A 16717-nucleotide genomic window follows, 5' to 3' on the forward strand; every position below is an offset into this window, starting at 1 on the left:
AACCACACCTTAGACTTGTTTGTTTGTTTTATATAATGACACCACTTTTTCGTGTATCAATATCATGCAAGCTTTGATGATTCTATATAAATAGATAAAAATTATATGCTCTGGAAACAAAACGTTTACAGACGGACAATATCATACACGAGCATATAAAAAAGAATTATCTCACTATCTTTAACATTGTGATATTTGATACATGTGTAAAATAATAAATAATAATATATAAAATTGTGAAAAGTTCTCATAATATAGTAATGTAGGTTATATTTACAGTGAAAAGAGCTGGATCTTTAGCCATAGCAATCAGTGGATGTAAGAAATTCTTCTTTTCCGGACAGTTTCTCAGAACAAGAGAAAAGTGAAACAGCATGCAGAGGATGCTCTGATCTCTCAGACTTTGTCCTGGCTGGAAGTTCAGCAGATGAGTTTGTTGTCCATAGCGATTCTGTAGCAGCTGGTGCAGATCCTGTGTAAAAAAAACAAAACATAATTAAACAGTAAAGTTACAAAAATATTTCACCAATAAAACCGTGCATGTAACTTTCTAATATAAACAATAATATTGTTTTGATTTTACTTAAAATGCATTTTATTTAGCTATTTATTAATAAGCAAGAAAATGGCTTTTGTAAATTATACACACAGCCAGATTAAAGTAGATAATGACAGAAGAAATTTGCTATGACTGTTTTTGTTTATTAATAGCACAGTTTTATACACATTTTCCCCACAGACAGGATATCATACCATGGCCTTTGATGTAGTTTAGAATAGGAAATCCACCAATGGGTCCACAGACCCATCACATATATACAGGGTGTGGCTTAGTGATGGATCAACTCCATTAATTTCTTTTTATTTCATATACCTGGAAATTAGTTAAGCACCATTGTGACTTACACTTCGTGACCATTTCGTCGATACAAAACACTGAAATTGATGTTATGTCTATGCAGGGGTATTAAAAAACATTGACAGCAAGCAACACTGTTGTTACATCAATATTTATTGTAAGCTGGGGGGATAAGAAGCCATAAATATACCTGAAAATGGTATGGCAATTAAGTAGAGAGCTGAAATCACACTGATGTGCTGGGCTCATAGGTAATTTGTACATGGAATCTAAGAAATTTATTTTTTTAAACCCTCAAGAATATGTAAAAAAAAAACCACCTCTCAAAATCTGGTTTAAATCACGTTAATATAGACAACAACTTACATGTACTCCAGGTGGTGCTTAATTAATTTCCAGGGGCCTAATTCACTAAATTCTGTCAACTTTGCGATCTTGCAGTGCAATGCTAAAAGACTTACAAAGAGGATGCTTTGTTGGCTAGCAGAGCCTAAGAGACCTTTGTAAATTAGGCCCCAGGTGTATATATAAAGGATAATAAATGAGTTACTAGCTATTATCAAATTTATGTCCCGAGTGGAATAATTTTCACTTGTCATGAGCTCGTGACAAGTGAAAATTATTTAACTCGGGACATAAATTTGATAATAACTAATACCGAGCTTGTTATTCTATTTATTACCCCAGCTATTTGGGTTTTTTTTAAGCCTTTATTTTCGATATAGACTACTTTAGCTACATTTTCATGTATATAGAAACAACGTAAACTACTTTACTGTTCTGGGTATTGCTTTAATTTTATATTTCACAGATAATTTTCAAAACCCATATATTCTGTAAAAAAAATCTATAATGAATTGCAATAAACCAGAAAGACGTAAATGCAAACGCTTTAAACTACGTGATGCCATTGTGTGTGCTTTGTCAAATTGTGATGACGTCATATTTAGTACTGACAAGGTGATTGGTTTGTTGGCATCAAATCGTCCAATAGTAGTGAACGTTAAACCAGTGTATAATAATTTCTGAGAGAGAAATGCTTATTTTTATTTTCCCCATTATGAGTACCTGCTAGGGTAATAAATTAGGGATATCATCATGAAGAGATGAGGATGTGGGTGAGGTAATGGGACTGTTTGAAAACAAGTTTACTAAAATAAAACAAGAATATAAACTTACAATATTGCTTATACTTTCTGTATTGTCAGCAAACGTGTCAAGATTTTCCACAGCTTTGGCCTACAATAAATATATACAATACGACTCCGTAAATATAAACATCTGGCAAACATATGGAAATAAATAACAGAAACCTGTATGTAACAAAAGTAATATACAACAAGGACTTAAACAGGGCACACAAACAATAATTCAATGTCTTGCCTACCACAAACTTATTCAGTCATTCATACATGTAGTTACATCCATAAAATGTTCATCTCAATACATTTTTTTTAAATTAAATTAAAATGGAAATCAATAAATATTTTTTTTTTTTTTTTTTTTGAAATAACATCCATAGATGCAACTATAAACCAGGTTTCATTGATGTAGGACTTAAGAGTTTGTGAGAAACAGATCTAAATGCAAAAATTAAGTGAGCAAAAAGCAAATATATTTTAATTCAAAATGTTTAATGAATTATTTTAAAAATTCTTTTCACATGCATTGTGATCAATATTCATAGGGACAACTACAATACAAATTGCATTGATCTAGAAATAGAGCTAAAAGCAAAACATTAATATTAAGCTAAATGCAAAAGTAGTGTAATAAATTTTTTAAAATTAATTTTAAAATATTTCACATGCACCTAGAAACCACGTTTGATTGACTTAAAGGTCAACGTTTATTAAAAACTTAATTCACTATTGTTTGGTATCTACGTATACCTTTTACAATATATATGAGTATCAATAAAAATAAATTTTAAAAAATTTACCCGTTTTTAATATATTCGCAATAAAAAGTCGCGTTTTCCCCCGTGACGTACTAATTGGCATAACATGAAAGCGTGATTCGCAGCCTTTCAGACATTTTACTGGGAAGGTGGAACCTGCGTATTTTTAAAATGCGAAAATTTTATTCTATTGAATTGAATTGTATGGATGGAATATTCTTTTGGAGATAGTTTTCAAATGCAAAATATTGTGAACCATTGTTTAGTGCTTGGATGTATCAAAGCAGCAGTTTTTCTGAACTTTAAACAAACCGACAATCACAAGGTTTGCATGGAAGTGGTTCTTAAACAGAAGTCGTGCGTAATGGAAAGGACTATCACGGTGGGATAGGATCTACAGTGACCACTTCATCCCTGGGGATTACGACAATTATTTAAGTTGGTCGATAAATATGACACCTATTTTTTTTTTTAAACAAGCCTGTATCCCCACCGGCACACAAGAAACCACGATGAGCACAAGCTAAACTAGAGCTTAAAAGGGTGAAGGGGAGGAGGCGTGGAGGGTACCAGAGCAGGGGCGGCAGTGTAAAATATAGTGGTACAGCTCAAGGTTGCCAGACTCTTCTTTCAAATTCAATTGAGAAGGACATTTTCACAGATATAACAAATATAACCCACAAAAGTGCTTCTTTGAAAAGTGTTATGGCCATGCACCGTCCCTGCAGTGGCGTAACACGCCTCTACCCCCATCAAACTTTTTTTTTAACTATTAAATTTTATAAAATCATACATACACATAGTGTGGGTTGTCCCCCCCCCCCCCCCCCCACCACATCCCAATATAAAATCCTGCCTACGCCAGAGGAGGGTACCAAGCCTAAAACAATAAAAAATATGGGGCTTGTATTTCATAATTAAATACAAACTTTTTGTGCGTGTGTGCATGTGTGTGTATATATATATATATATATATATATATATATATATATATATATATATATATACACACACACACACGAGCGCATGCACGCACATGCACACACACGCGCGGACACACACACAAAACACAGCAAGAGACACAGAGTGGACTCTGTCCAAACCGGCATCTATCTAAACTCTAAACCGGCATTATGTGGAAATGGGCACATTTTTAAAGTCCTGTTCAGCTACCGTTAATTTATTAGGAAAAACAACCCCTCTGTCAACACCGGATGCCTTCTATTCCGGACTTCTGATACAAATTCAAGAACAAAAGAATGGTTCATGTAGTAATTAGCTCTGTCTACACTGGCATGCGATCATACCTCTACTGTCTGCCAGTGGTCACCTTTTACACAATGACAGCAGTTTTCCAGTAATTATGACACCACAGAAAGTGTTATGAAATAATTGCGCCTCTTTGAAAGCTTAATAAACAATTAACAACACCGGTACCAACGGGTTTTGGATGCAAGATAAATCGTATTATTATTTGTATGTGTTCATACCTGCATTGCATCATACTGATCTGTCTAAAACAATAAATTCAGATCCCTATTTTATGTAATATTAATCAATAAAATAATGTTATTTATTTTAATTGTTGTTTTAAATGCATTCTGATCTGAACACATATTTTTATTACAGTCAAATGTTAATATCCCACTTTCAAAAGTCGGCCTGAACTTGTGTCCTGCTTCTCACAGGTAGGTAGGTAACGTGCTTATATACCATGCACTTCCTCACCAATCGAGGTACCATTACAGTAGATGTAAAAATGTAGATGTAAAAATCCCTATTTTATGTAATATTAATCAATAAAATAATGTTATTTATTTTAATTGTTGTTTTAAATGCATTCTGATCTGAACACATATTTTTATTAGTCAAATGTTAATATCCCACTTTCAAAAGTCGGGACTGAACTTGTGTCCTGCTTCTCACAGGTAGGTAGGTAACGTGCTTATATGCCATGCACTTCCTCACCAATCGAGGTACCATTACAGTAGATGTAAAAATGTCCAAACTAGTATCTGTTAAGAATCAGCTGTTTTTCAAAAAAACATTCTCTGCTGTCGGCATGTTGACCTACTAACAGAATGCCGGATGCTACGTCACAGGTCTGATGTGGGTCAAATTGACTGAGAACTGGATTTTTTCCCCAAGCGTCACTTTATTAATAAATGGGAAAGCATTTTTTTTTTTTTTTAATACTGTGATGTTTATGTATTTGTTTTATATACTGTGTATTAATAGTGTGCCATAAACATGGACCTTTAAGACTTATAGTTTGTAAGAAACTAATCTACATGCTAAACTTTAAAGTTCAACATTAAGGCTAAACATTAATGCAAAAGTTGATGCCACTACCACCGTCATCACTGTCAGAAAATTAATACCTATATTTTATTTTTACTTCGAAAAGGTGAGACAAAAATTAAAACAGAAGAAATTAAATTAAAAACATTAAAATTAATGCAACAAAAACATTTAAAATTACACAACATTTAAAAGTATAATGTTTATCTGGGTACAACAAAATTACATGCATTATAAATCATAAAGTTAAGAAGAAAATTGGATTAAAAAAAAATACTGCAGTATTTAACAAGAATTCAGTGGAAGTAATCATCTCGCCTACAATAAACATATTTGGTATCACTTAATAACAAACTCTAAAAATGTTGATCTCAATGCATGTTAAATATTAATTAATTCTAATCAAACTTTTAATTAATTTTATAAAAGAAATAGTTTGTGATATAAAATGCTTGTCTCTTGTGGCTATCTGTGCCAGACACCTGCCATTCCCCATCAGCTTTTAGCTGTGGGTTTAGTCTGACCACTTCGGAGAGTGTTCAGTAGTTACTTCTGGCACTGTTATAAGGCACTTATAACCACATACTATGCAACCCCTACTACCGGCGATCGTTAGTTAGTGCCGTGGGTCAGACCAGTTTTATTAGCGGCAGAGGACGAGGATGCCAGGTGGGTGCAGGGAAATACACAGAGACTGCACCCGTGGTGGAAGTTAAGACAGGTAGGCGATGGTGTGGACAGCTCAGAAGACAGAGTCAGAGGAAACTGACAGAAAGGGTCGAAACACATTGAAATCGTGGGAGAAACTGGAAAGTTTTTTTATATTAAGATAATGAGAATGACAGGCAGAGGGTGATAGATGAGAACGATGAATGAATGTGTGAGCCAGCTTTGACGGGATTTGAACCACTGTCGTCAGCTTGATTGTCCAGCAGCTTATCCACTAGACCACAGAGCTCACTAATTGATCTGGAACTTATAGTTTGTAACATTGAGCAAAATGCAAAAGTATTTTTATCAACTAAAATTTAAAATATAAAAATAATGTTTAACATGCACTGAGATGAAATACTGTTCACCTATAAACCAAATTTCATACTTATACTTTATGACAATCAGAGTTAAATGTGAAACTTAATATTGAGCTAAATACAATTTTAAATATTCTAATAAATTAAAATTTAAAACAATGAAGTTAAAATTGTTTTGATTAATGATGCCAAACAGGTGTAACTATAAACCAAGTTTCATTGGTCTGGAACATATAGTTTGTGAGAAACGGAGCTAAACACAAAAATCTAATGTTACGCTAATCTCAAAAGTTTATGCCATTGCCATAAGAAAAGTAATGGCTATATATCTCATCTTGTAACTTGAGGTAAGGGGTGGGACGTAGGCCTGTGGTAAAGCCTGATGTGCAGTCGGTCTGTGACTGATTCCTGTCGGTGGGTCCATTGAGCCATTTCTCGTTCCAGCCAGTGCACCACAACTGGTATATCAAAGGCTGTCGTACACAAATGTATGTGCTATCCTGTCTATGGAATGGTACATAAAAGATCCCTTACTACTAATGGAACAATTTACCAGATTTTTTCTCTAAGACTATTTGTCAAAATTACCAAATATTTGATATCAAATGGCTTTTGTGGTGTCGTTAAACAAAACTAACTTTGATCAAGGTGAGACAATAAGGAATATATAAGGGTCATACCAAGGCTTGGTCTTGTTGGACATCAGGTTGAACATATTTCAAAGTGACTTCACGGTGGATGGCTAGGAACAGATACATCTGATTCAGTGGACTGACCATTTCCTAAAATCAAATTATCCAAATATTATATTATAAAAAAGAAGAAGAAAAACTGACAAAGGAATGAAACATTTCACAGTTACATAACTTAACAAAATGTGAACACGTATATGCCATGGTGTAAGGATACAAAACAACAAAATATTTTCAATGAAAAGCAATCGAGAGACGTCATTAACCTTGTTTTAGTCAAAATAAAAGCATTAGTAATAAACAATTTAACACTAGAATTCAGTGGAATTACATCTTGTTTACCATAAATGTTTTGATATTTTCAGTGCACTACAATGAACATCCATAGGTGCAACTATAAACCACGTTTCATTGACAAAGGACTTACAGTTTGTGAGAAACTGATCAAAATGCAAAACTTTAATGTTAAACTTTAATGCAATAGTTGATGCCACCACCACCGTTGGAAAAGTATTACCTATATGATAACATTAAGGTAGCTTGTATACTAACACTAATGATTGATTCTAGGTGAGTCACATCTTCTCCGAGAAGTGTTTTGGCCACCATGTCGCGAATCTTCTGATAGTGTAAAGAACAAACCACATATCTGTCTGGACATTCCTTCACCTGAAATAAAAACTATCTGTTAATGTGATTATTTTTACAATACAATTCATAATTAAACCAATTTCATGTATAACTTCATTTGCGAAAACAACAATGAATTTTGCTATCAACACTTTCCTTAGAGTTGTTTTTACAGATGTGATGAATTAGAATTTTTTTTCCACATATATGCAATTCAAATGACTTGAACATGCACAAAATATTTAATTTCAGTTAGTGTGTGGTTTGGTAACAATGTTTGATGGTAGTATGAAATATGGTTATGTGGTTTACAACATGGACTATTAACTAGTCATTAGATAGTCAAAGAAAACCTGCTATTTTTAGGTTTCTTTAATTTTGTACACTTGCCTTTTCAGTTGGCTCCTCTATAGCAAGCCATGGTGTTTTACCCCATTGACAAATTCTGTGGTAGCTGTCTGTTCCAAATTCCCTGCACAATTGCTTGATGAAAAACTTCCTGTTTTTAATTAATAAAATATAAATAAACTTTAATTAATGGAATATATACTGCTATAACAAATACCCACTACAAATAAATGAAAAAATTCCTGATATGTGAGAAACAGGTATTTTATTATTGCTGTTGTTTACCTGTAAACAATTAATAACCTTTATTTTGAGTTGTAAATTAGAGAACAATACATTTTTTGTGTGACCTAGCTTAGCAACTATATGATATCAAGGTATGCATGGCATGTAACAGAAAGAAATTAATGGTCAAGGTCTACTCTAAATAATAAAAAAAATAATATTAAAAATAACTGTTGATAGCAAATACACGACTTTATTAAAAGTATGGCTGTGCATTAGTAAATATGTTATAATATGGTCAGCCAAGCCTTCAGATTTAACATCTTCAAATAAAAACAGATGTAATACATTATATGACAATGTCTGCAAAAACCATTCCAGATGATGAAAATTTTAGAAAGAAAACATATCCCAAAACGTTTTGTACTTTTTCAACAGCCAATGCTTATAATAGTTCACTGTCCACAAATCTTAGCTCAAAGATAATGTGATGACTGGAATCTTGAACATGAAGATAATTTTCTATGTTTTTAAAAAGTAAAAGCATACAAAAGGGCTTATTACTGTATTTTGACCAATTAAAATATTCAAACGACCATTTACAATAAATCATATACAGCTAACAAAGAAATGCTCTTAATATAATGCTTATAAGTTGTCATTTCCAACAAACAATACCTGAAAATATGCCATGTTGAATTTCACATGATGTCATTCATTTTAAGCATTTTCTGTCAATGACCTCATGCCACATCTGTATTCTGTACATATATCAGTGAATAGAACGTTTTTATATAAACATTGCAAATCGTACATTAGGGACACATTTAGTCACTTCTAGATAATCAAATACTTGTTTTTACACAATCTCAGAACACAAATGTGAGAATAAATTGTAAAAACTATTAGAAAAAGAAATAGTTGTAAAATGGCTAAAGTATTCATTTTTATTCAAAATCCGACCTATTTAATCACAACTTACTTTGGCCAATCAAACTTTTCGATTTCAATCAAGTCCCTGGCTTGTGAGAGCATTTTTGTGAATACTGATGATTTCATAATTGATTCTTCAATTACAAGCATGTGAAGATACTTGGCTACAGTCATCAAACCAAATCTTGCATTTGCAATGGTCTGTAATTTGGCCATATCAATATTTGCACTCTCGATGTACTGATATGCAAGACTGAGATACTGAGTTGCCATCTTCATCTCACTGTCAAAATCTTTCATAGCTGCAGTTTCATGAAGCTGATCCTGCCAACAAAAATGACATTTTTTTTTATCACAGTAAATTATTATACAAATTAAAATGAGTGCTTATAATAATTTAATATCATTTACAGAATTGTACACATTTTTGTTTTGACAAAACTACTACAACCATTCCCCAAAACATTAAAAAAAAACCCCAGCAAAACAAAACACTTCCATGAAGTCTAATTCTGACATTCTAGAATACAAGAAAAGCAACTTAATTCATCAAAAAGGATAATATAAACCCCAAAACTCCTACAACCTTAAAAGAGTGTTCCAAATAAAATGGTCATATCTTTAAAGTGTGACATTCTAGATAATATGTTATATTCTACTAAGAACAGAATGCTAATACAAAGTAAAATTAGCATGAGAAACATGACAAAAATCACCAAAATTCTGCATGGTGAAATATGGGTATAAGAAGGCCCACTATAGAAACCAATTTATATCTCATGGGTTGGTGGGATATACACATATTTATTACTATTTATGACAGAAAGCCAAAGTTTACTTAAAAGATACTGGGTTATTAATCCTAGATACTCAGGAACTTGTACAGGAATTTATGTGGGCGGGGTCCAGTTTCTAAGGGGAGGGGCATTTCGAGTCATGTTCCCCTGACAAAAATATATTTAAAAAAAGAAGAAAATGCATGTGTCTCAAGCATGTGAGTTTGATCCCTATGTCCCTAACTGGGTGTATTCTATGATATTTCCATATTTCCATGCAGTGGTGTTGGTGGGAGGAGACCAACAGCCTTGTTCTGAACAATCTTTGAACAAAATATATTGATATTTTAGCCAATTCTAATTACAGACTTTTACAATATTATGTTCTGAACACTGAGTATTTCAATATTCAATGAACATTAATAGCTGCAATTCTCTGTAAAATACAAGGATGTCAATTATTCTTATATCCCCTGTACATTTTTTAAGCAGGGTAATCTGCTATAATCTGTTCATAATGGGCTGCTAACTAAAACTAATTTGCTTACTCAAGTTACCAGAACCAACCATTGCCTGTACCATACAGTATAGTAATATTTCTAGAGTAAAAATTCTGAATTCTGCTTATGTTTGTAGACTGAATAACATTGAAACTTATACCTCAAGGCACTGAATGACCATAAGAATAAACTGGAGAATGCCAGAGTTGTGCAGAGTCTGTTGTCCAAGTTTTTCAGCTTGTTTGAGAAAGTCCTCAAGATATTGCTGAACATGGTCACCACTAAAACAGTAAAGGACAAAGTATAAGAATGGCATAAGGATACAACTTAATCAACTCATTCACTTAATCAGATACAGAAAACAATAATGAATTATTTATTTAAGGGCAGTTCACAATTACCAACATTTCCAGACTGTTAATGCCAATGTATGCTTAAAAAACGAAGAGTACCAGCGAGGTACATGATATGCCCATCAAGAGTTTGAGGGAAAACCAGATCTATATTAATGAATATGTTACGGGTATGATTCAAGTCTAATTATGTGAAGTTTTTGCAATGGGATGTTTGTTTTGAACCAATCACCATCCCAAGTTGTTCATGCATGTGGTTTGATGGTCCTGTATGCATCTGTATGCAAGATATGGTCTGGACATGGATTTACTGGTATGTGCAGTAGACCATGAGAAGTAGGTCACAGTGACCTAATAATATGCACCACACCTACATCCCAAGTTGTTCCTACATGTGAGGTTTGATGGTCCAGACACGAAAATGTTAACAGACAGATGGATGGACAATGCCATACCATAATACGACCCATCATAGATGGGCATATAAAAAAGTTGACAAAAATATACTGTACAAAAAAACAAACATTTTAATTCAAATCTTTGAGGAAGCATGGGGTTACCAATAAAGAGTATGGTTTGTTTGCTAGCAAAAATGTTGATAAAATGTGGTTTCTATTCTTTCTTCTTTTCTGAAGATGTAAAGTCAGGAATATACCATATTTTATCATGTTGAATACAGTCTTTCGTAAACCACAGTGTTTGGCACACTTATTAGTGTCATGCAGGCCTAACGTGATAAATCAGGCTCCAGTCCTGTCCAGTCCATGCTCAACGCATCGTACTCCAGTGCCAGTGTTTCTGGTACCGGCGATACAAACACTGGCAACTGACTGTTCAGGCGAGTGGCAAACATATCGAGTTGAGGTCCCCCCACAACTGAAGAACTCGATAAGCCACTGTCCAGTGCAACATCCACTCCGTTTGAACCGGGGAACGGCGACTCAAAGCGTCCGCCAAGACGTTCACGGACGAAGGAATGTGTTTGGCCGATAACACCACTCCCCAATCGTCGCACCATTCCAGAATCTCCAAAGCCGCAAGACTCAACGACAGGGATTTGGTGCCTTCCCACCGATTGAGGTACGCAACAACCGACGTGTTGTCCGACCTCAACAAAATTCGACGATGTCGAATAAACCGTCCTGAAATGGGGACATGGGTGACGCACTGCTTCCATTTCCAATAGGTTGATGTGACGACTCCTCTCGGAAGGAGTCCACACCCCTGACAGATGTTGATCCAAAAGGTGTGCACCGAACCCCTCGAGGGAAGCATCGGTAAACAGGACCAACTCTGGAGAAAGTGGGTGTAAAGGAACGGCCTGGGACATACACTTGTCCACTACACACTCTTGGATCGGGTGAACGAGCCAAGGCCCCAATGGTATCACCAAATCCCAGTTGAGACCATCCCACACTCGGGACAAATGCCATTGAAGCGGTCTCTTGAACCGTCTGAACCGCACATTCAGCGATTCAAGATGGCCTATCAACACATGAAGCGTGTGCACCGACGCACTTTGCTCCACCAGAAGACGTTGCGCCAAAGTGAAATTGCGAATCCGTCAGAAGAACTGACGCCTCCACAAGGTTAAAAACCACCCAGAGATAAGTGAAAACCTGTGTTGGCACTAACTCCGACTTGACCCAATTGGGAATAAACCCCAATCGGAGAATCATGTCGATCACAAACTCCACGCCCACGAGACATGCTGCCTGTGACGCCGCCGGAATTAACCAATCGTCCAGGTAATTGTGCATCCATATACCCAACAGATGTACACACCCCACCACTGCCTATACTACCGGAATAAAGACGTGAGGGCTTGTGACCAATACGAACAGCAGAACTCGAAACTCATAAGCTCTGCCATCGTAGAGGAACCGCAAGTACTTCCAAAAATCCTGATGAATTGGTACATGCAGGTAGGCGTCCTTCAAATCGATGGACGCTGCCCATTCCCCCACCTGAAGCAAAGCGCAAATGGACTGAACTGTCTCCATCTTCATAGATGGAATAACGACGTACAAATTCAGCAGCTTCAGGTTTAGAATCAGCCGCCACTCGCCATTCTTCTTCTGGACGAAGAACAGATGGGAATAAAATCCAGGAGTGTCCAAAGTAGACGGCACCTGGCGCTTATGAGCAGTTCGGGACTGAACAGCAGGGACGAATTTTGCCGCTTCTTGGTCCATGACCAAGTTAAAATTGGTCCCAAAAAGTAAGGTTTCCCTTACCGAGCGACTATGAAAGTAGGTTTTAACCACACCCGTCGCTCTCAGTCCCGCCAGGTAGTAATCCCGACGCAGAAGTAGACTGTTGGCAAAAACACGCCCAGCAAGCTGAGCGATGTGATGAGATGCTTTAGAAGCCACCAACAAACAACCCTTAGCCATTGGCGGAAGACCGGTGACTGCTTTATCTAACTTAAATAGGAACGTACCTAAATGGTTATTGACTTGAAAAATAAGTTTAGATAACCTCTCCAAAGTCTCTAAATCCGTGAGTGGCACACTGACATTAGGAGATGGGTGGCAGTCTGCCTTCACCCTAGGGGAAACGACCGCTGGATGTGAAAGGAAGGAAGCTCCCAATGTCTTATACGAAGACGTGGACAAAACCTTCGCAGCAGACAACTGATTCCCGGTAGCTAACGCTGCCGGACTCTCTCCCACCACAGCTCCCAAAATACGATCACTACCCGCAATCAAAGCATAAATCTCCGCAAGAGATTCATGCACCTTGTGCACTAATGGCAAGCCGAAATCCTGCCGCGGAGCATCCGTCGCTAAAGGCCGGTTTCCAAAAGAAACACCCTTGTCAGACTGAACAGCTTCCTCCGACGGAATTGTATCCATGCACACCAGTCGGACCTGTTCCCATACAAAACCAAGAACCGCCTGGTAATCATAATCGCCGTCTGGCATGCCATCGGAAACTCATCGAGCACTGAACCTGGTGCCGACCCTTCCCCCAAACCACACACTGGTTCGGTGGGAAATTCTTTTTCAAACGATGCGCCATGTGCCGACAGTAACGGAAAGGAAACTGCATGGGCAGGACAATGTGGAACGGCCGAATCCGCAAACTGGTCCAACCCCGGTCTTACTGGAAACCCCGGCGGTGGAGGGACTGGTGGAGGTGATTCCCCTAACCAGGCCATGAAATTCTCAAAAAGAGAAACATAGTTCCCCCTGAGTGCGACCCAAAACCATCGGACCCTGAACGAAAGGCTCCACCCACGCAGTCGTGGGATAACGCGTGGAACCTCTACCCCGATCTGACAGGTCCGGATTGACCATCGGTGTAGACACAGGCATAGCCAAGAAAGCTGCAGTTGCCCAGATCCCTGCCGAAGCAGACAATGGGACTGGTGGTGTCGGTTGAACCGGACCGTCAGGAAATTTGTACACATACGAATCCTGTGCCGAATTCTGAACCCAACGTACCACATGTGGATTAGTCAACCCAGTTGACGTAGCCACATGTGAACGATCTAAAAGCTGATGACGCTATACAGGCACCCCAAAAACAGAAGGGACGCCCACTGGCGTCACACCCGAAACAACGCCACTTGGCTCCATGACCGAGACAACGTTGTGAGACTTTGCGATTTCGCCAAGTGGCTCGATCACCGAAGTAGTGCCAAAAGGCATGTTGGTCGAAACAAACCCTCCACCAGAAGGACCGATAACCCTGCCCCCATCAGCGAGATGGGAGTCGGAACTGAGAGACACAAATCATTCTTGCCACGACTGCACTCCCTCCGACTGACGCCCCCGTTACAACCGTAACAGGCGCCGCTTTCACCGACGGAGGCAAAATCAAATCCCCAGGTGGAACGGAGCCCAACCTGGAAGCAGGGAGCCACAGCGCCCCTCAGCACCAAGCGGCGCTGCGGGTTTACTGGTATCACCATGAACATGGCGAACAGACGAGAAGGCGCCCTTGCATCTACCACTTGTCCGCGAGCTCTTTGAACTGGACACCGACTTGCCTACTGACAGCAAGTCGGTATGGAGCACAACCCCGGAGGTTGCCACTGTGCTTCGCCCATCCCATTCACGTCTAATCATCCTCTTATGCTCAGCGTCTTTTGACAGCTTCTTAACCATCCCCCACATGGAGGGGGACCAAGTTACACAAATATGGCACTGCCGTTCACAAGAAGAAGACCCGGCATGCCCGACACAACAAATGCTGGTCAAACTGGGGCAGTCGTTTAAGACAATCCCCCTCGGCCGTGTCAGACATTAAACCACCTGTGTAAACCAACCCCAAAAGACCTCGTATGACAGAGTAAGTAAAACAAAATTACAAATTAATAAACAATTTGACAAAAGTTTACTACAGCAAAACTCGAACATGACTGCAATGGAGGACTGCAAAATAAAAAAAACGAGGATATACGGTCTACCCATGCATAATGTAGGTCATACATCCGGTAAGGGGAGATAATTCTGCAGTGGAGGTTATAACTCAGGTCGTATAACATTGTTGTTGTGCTAGTACGGTAAGGTGAATAAGACTAATATCATTATATGAACAGTTACAATAATTAATAAACAAATAAAATGTAATATTTTAATGAAATGGCCATCAATATCAATGTGGTAGGTGTACATTGTACTATAGAAAATGAAGAAGAAAAGTGAGAATAATAATTTATTCAAAATTATAACAAGTTATGAAAAATGTAATACTTATTTAATCTACACATGGTGAAACTGATTTAGTTGGGTAAAGATGAGTGAGGAGACACCTGGCCTGGGCCTTGGCCCGTGCTTATAAAGCTTTAGAGTCCAGACTCAATCTCGAATGACGTCACACACATACAATTTGTATGACATTGTCATGATATTAGTGTCTCAGACTCTATTAGAATATCGAATCTAGACTCTAAAAGTTTTATAAGCACAAGGCCTTTCCCTTGTGTACGTACTGTACACAAATTTAAAACATTAAACAGTAGTTGTTAATTAATTTTCAATTGATAAGAAATATCACTAAGATTTTCAAACCAAAATGTTTCCTGTACATTCCCATCTTCAATGCCATAATTAAAATGCTCTACATTGTTCCATTTCAAAAGTGTTTTTTTCCGTCACTGATTCTGAATAACTTTTTAATTTGTTACTTGTCATTGAAAGAGAAAATAAGAAACCATTCAACCACGTTTTCTAACATAAGCAGCACAGCCCATATTTACTCTCATGCATCTCATTGGTAGACAACATCACATGATCTAGTCAGACACAAATAGCACTGACCTAATTATTTGCGACCTAAATAAATGGACGCATTTATCAGGTAGTAGTAATGGATGAGTATTATAGATTGATATACTAACATGGAATTGGTTTAATTAAACAAGTAAGCAAGTGAACAAAGTTAACACGAATTGATATTCTGTATCGACATTATTTATGTTATTACGAAGACACTGACTATTAAACATTACTGGAGGCGATGTTTTCTACTGGTTTGAATCTGATACCCCTAACGGCCTTAGCGAATAAATTAGCCCACATGCAGCTCTCAGTCTGTCGACTAATATTTAATATCACACCGATTGGTTAGATTATAATATGGAATAAAAACTAAATAGATATTAATTAAACTTAAAACTGACCAAATGATAGTGTGAAACATTTTTAATTGTTTTTTTAGGGGGTTTTGGGGCAAGAACGAAAAATGGGTTACGCAAAATTAGACTTGTGCAAAAGAAACAATCGTTCTCGCTATTTTCAGAGGCCTATAAATGAAGGCATTAATTTATTTAGCAATGACAGCAGCATTAAGAAAATGATGAGAAAACATAGATGCATCATTATATTAGTGTGTATACTAAAACATATTATAGGGACATTCCCGAGTTTTCTGCAATTTTTAAGATGTTATCGACTTACAGAGACTTTTTGATGACTAATTACATATCAAATATATTTTTCTGCATAAAATATTAGTGGCTGTATATTAAACGTGTTTCTGATCGTTCTAATATTTGTACTAGGTTAAATTTCATTTTATTTCCTAAAAAAAGACAAAATCCAGTTGGGGCTTCTTACAAATATTAAGATGACCAGAAACACATTGAACATACAGACACTGATATTCTAAACAATAAAATATATCTATGTAAGTTTAATTGTAGAAATATTTTATTAGT

General features: G+C 36.9%; 1 protein-coding gene across 1 annotated transcript in view; it reads right to left on the reverse strand.

Annotated features, from left to right (window-relative positions):
* Positions 1–16717, reverse strand: part of LOC121369683 (E3 ubiquitin-protein ligase rnf213-alpha-like) — a 136238-nt gene that overhangs the window by 26621 nt on the left and 92900 nt on the right. Inside the window, exons 47-53 of the mRNA XM_041494734.1 lie at positions 10356–10476; positions 8969–9243; positions 7804–7912; positions 7336–7452; positions 6772–6873; positions 2039–2098; positions 278–472 (exon numbers count right to left, since the gene is read on the reverse strand). Coding sequence (XP_041350668.1) covers positions 278–472; positions 2039–2098; positions 6772–6873; positions 7336–7452; positions 7804–7912; positions 8969–9243; positions 10356–10476 — 979 coding nt within the window. The remainder of the gene's footprint in view (positions 1–277; positions 473–2038; positions 2099–6771; positions 6874–7335; positions 7453–7803; positions 7913–8968; positions 9244–10355; positions 10477–16717) is intronic.

The sequence above is a fragment of the Gigantopelta aegis genome, chromosome 4 (assembly GCF_016097555.1).
Source record: "Gigantopelta aegis isolate Gae_Host chromosome 4, Gae_host_genome, whole genome shotgun sequence".
NCBI lineage: Eukaryota > Metazoa > Mollusca > Gastropoda > Neomphalida > Peltospiridae > Gigantopelta > Gigantopelta aegis.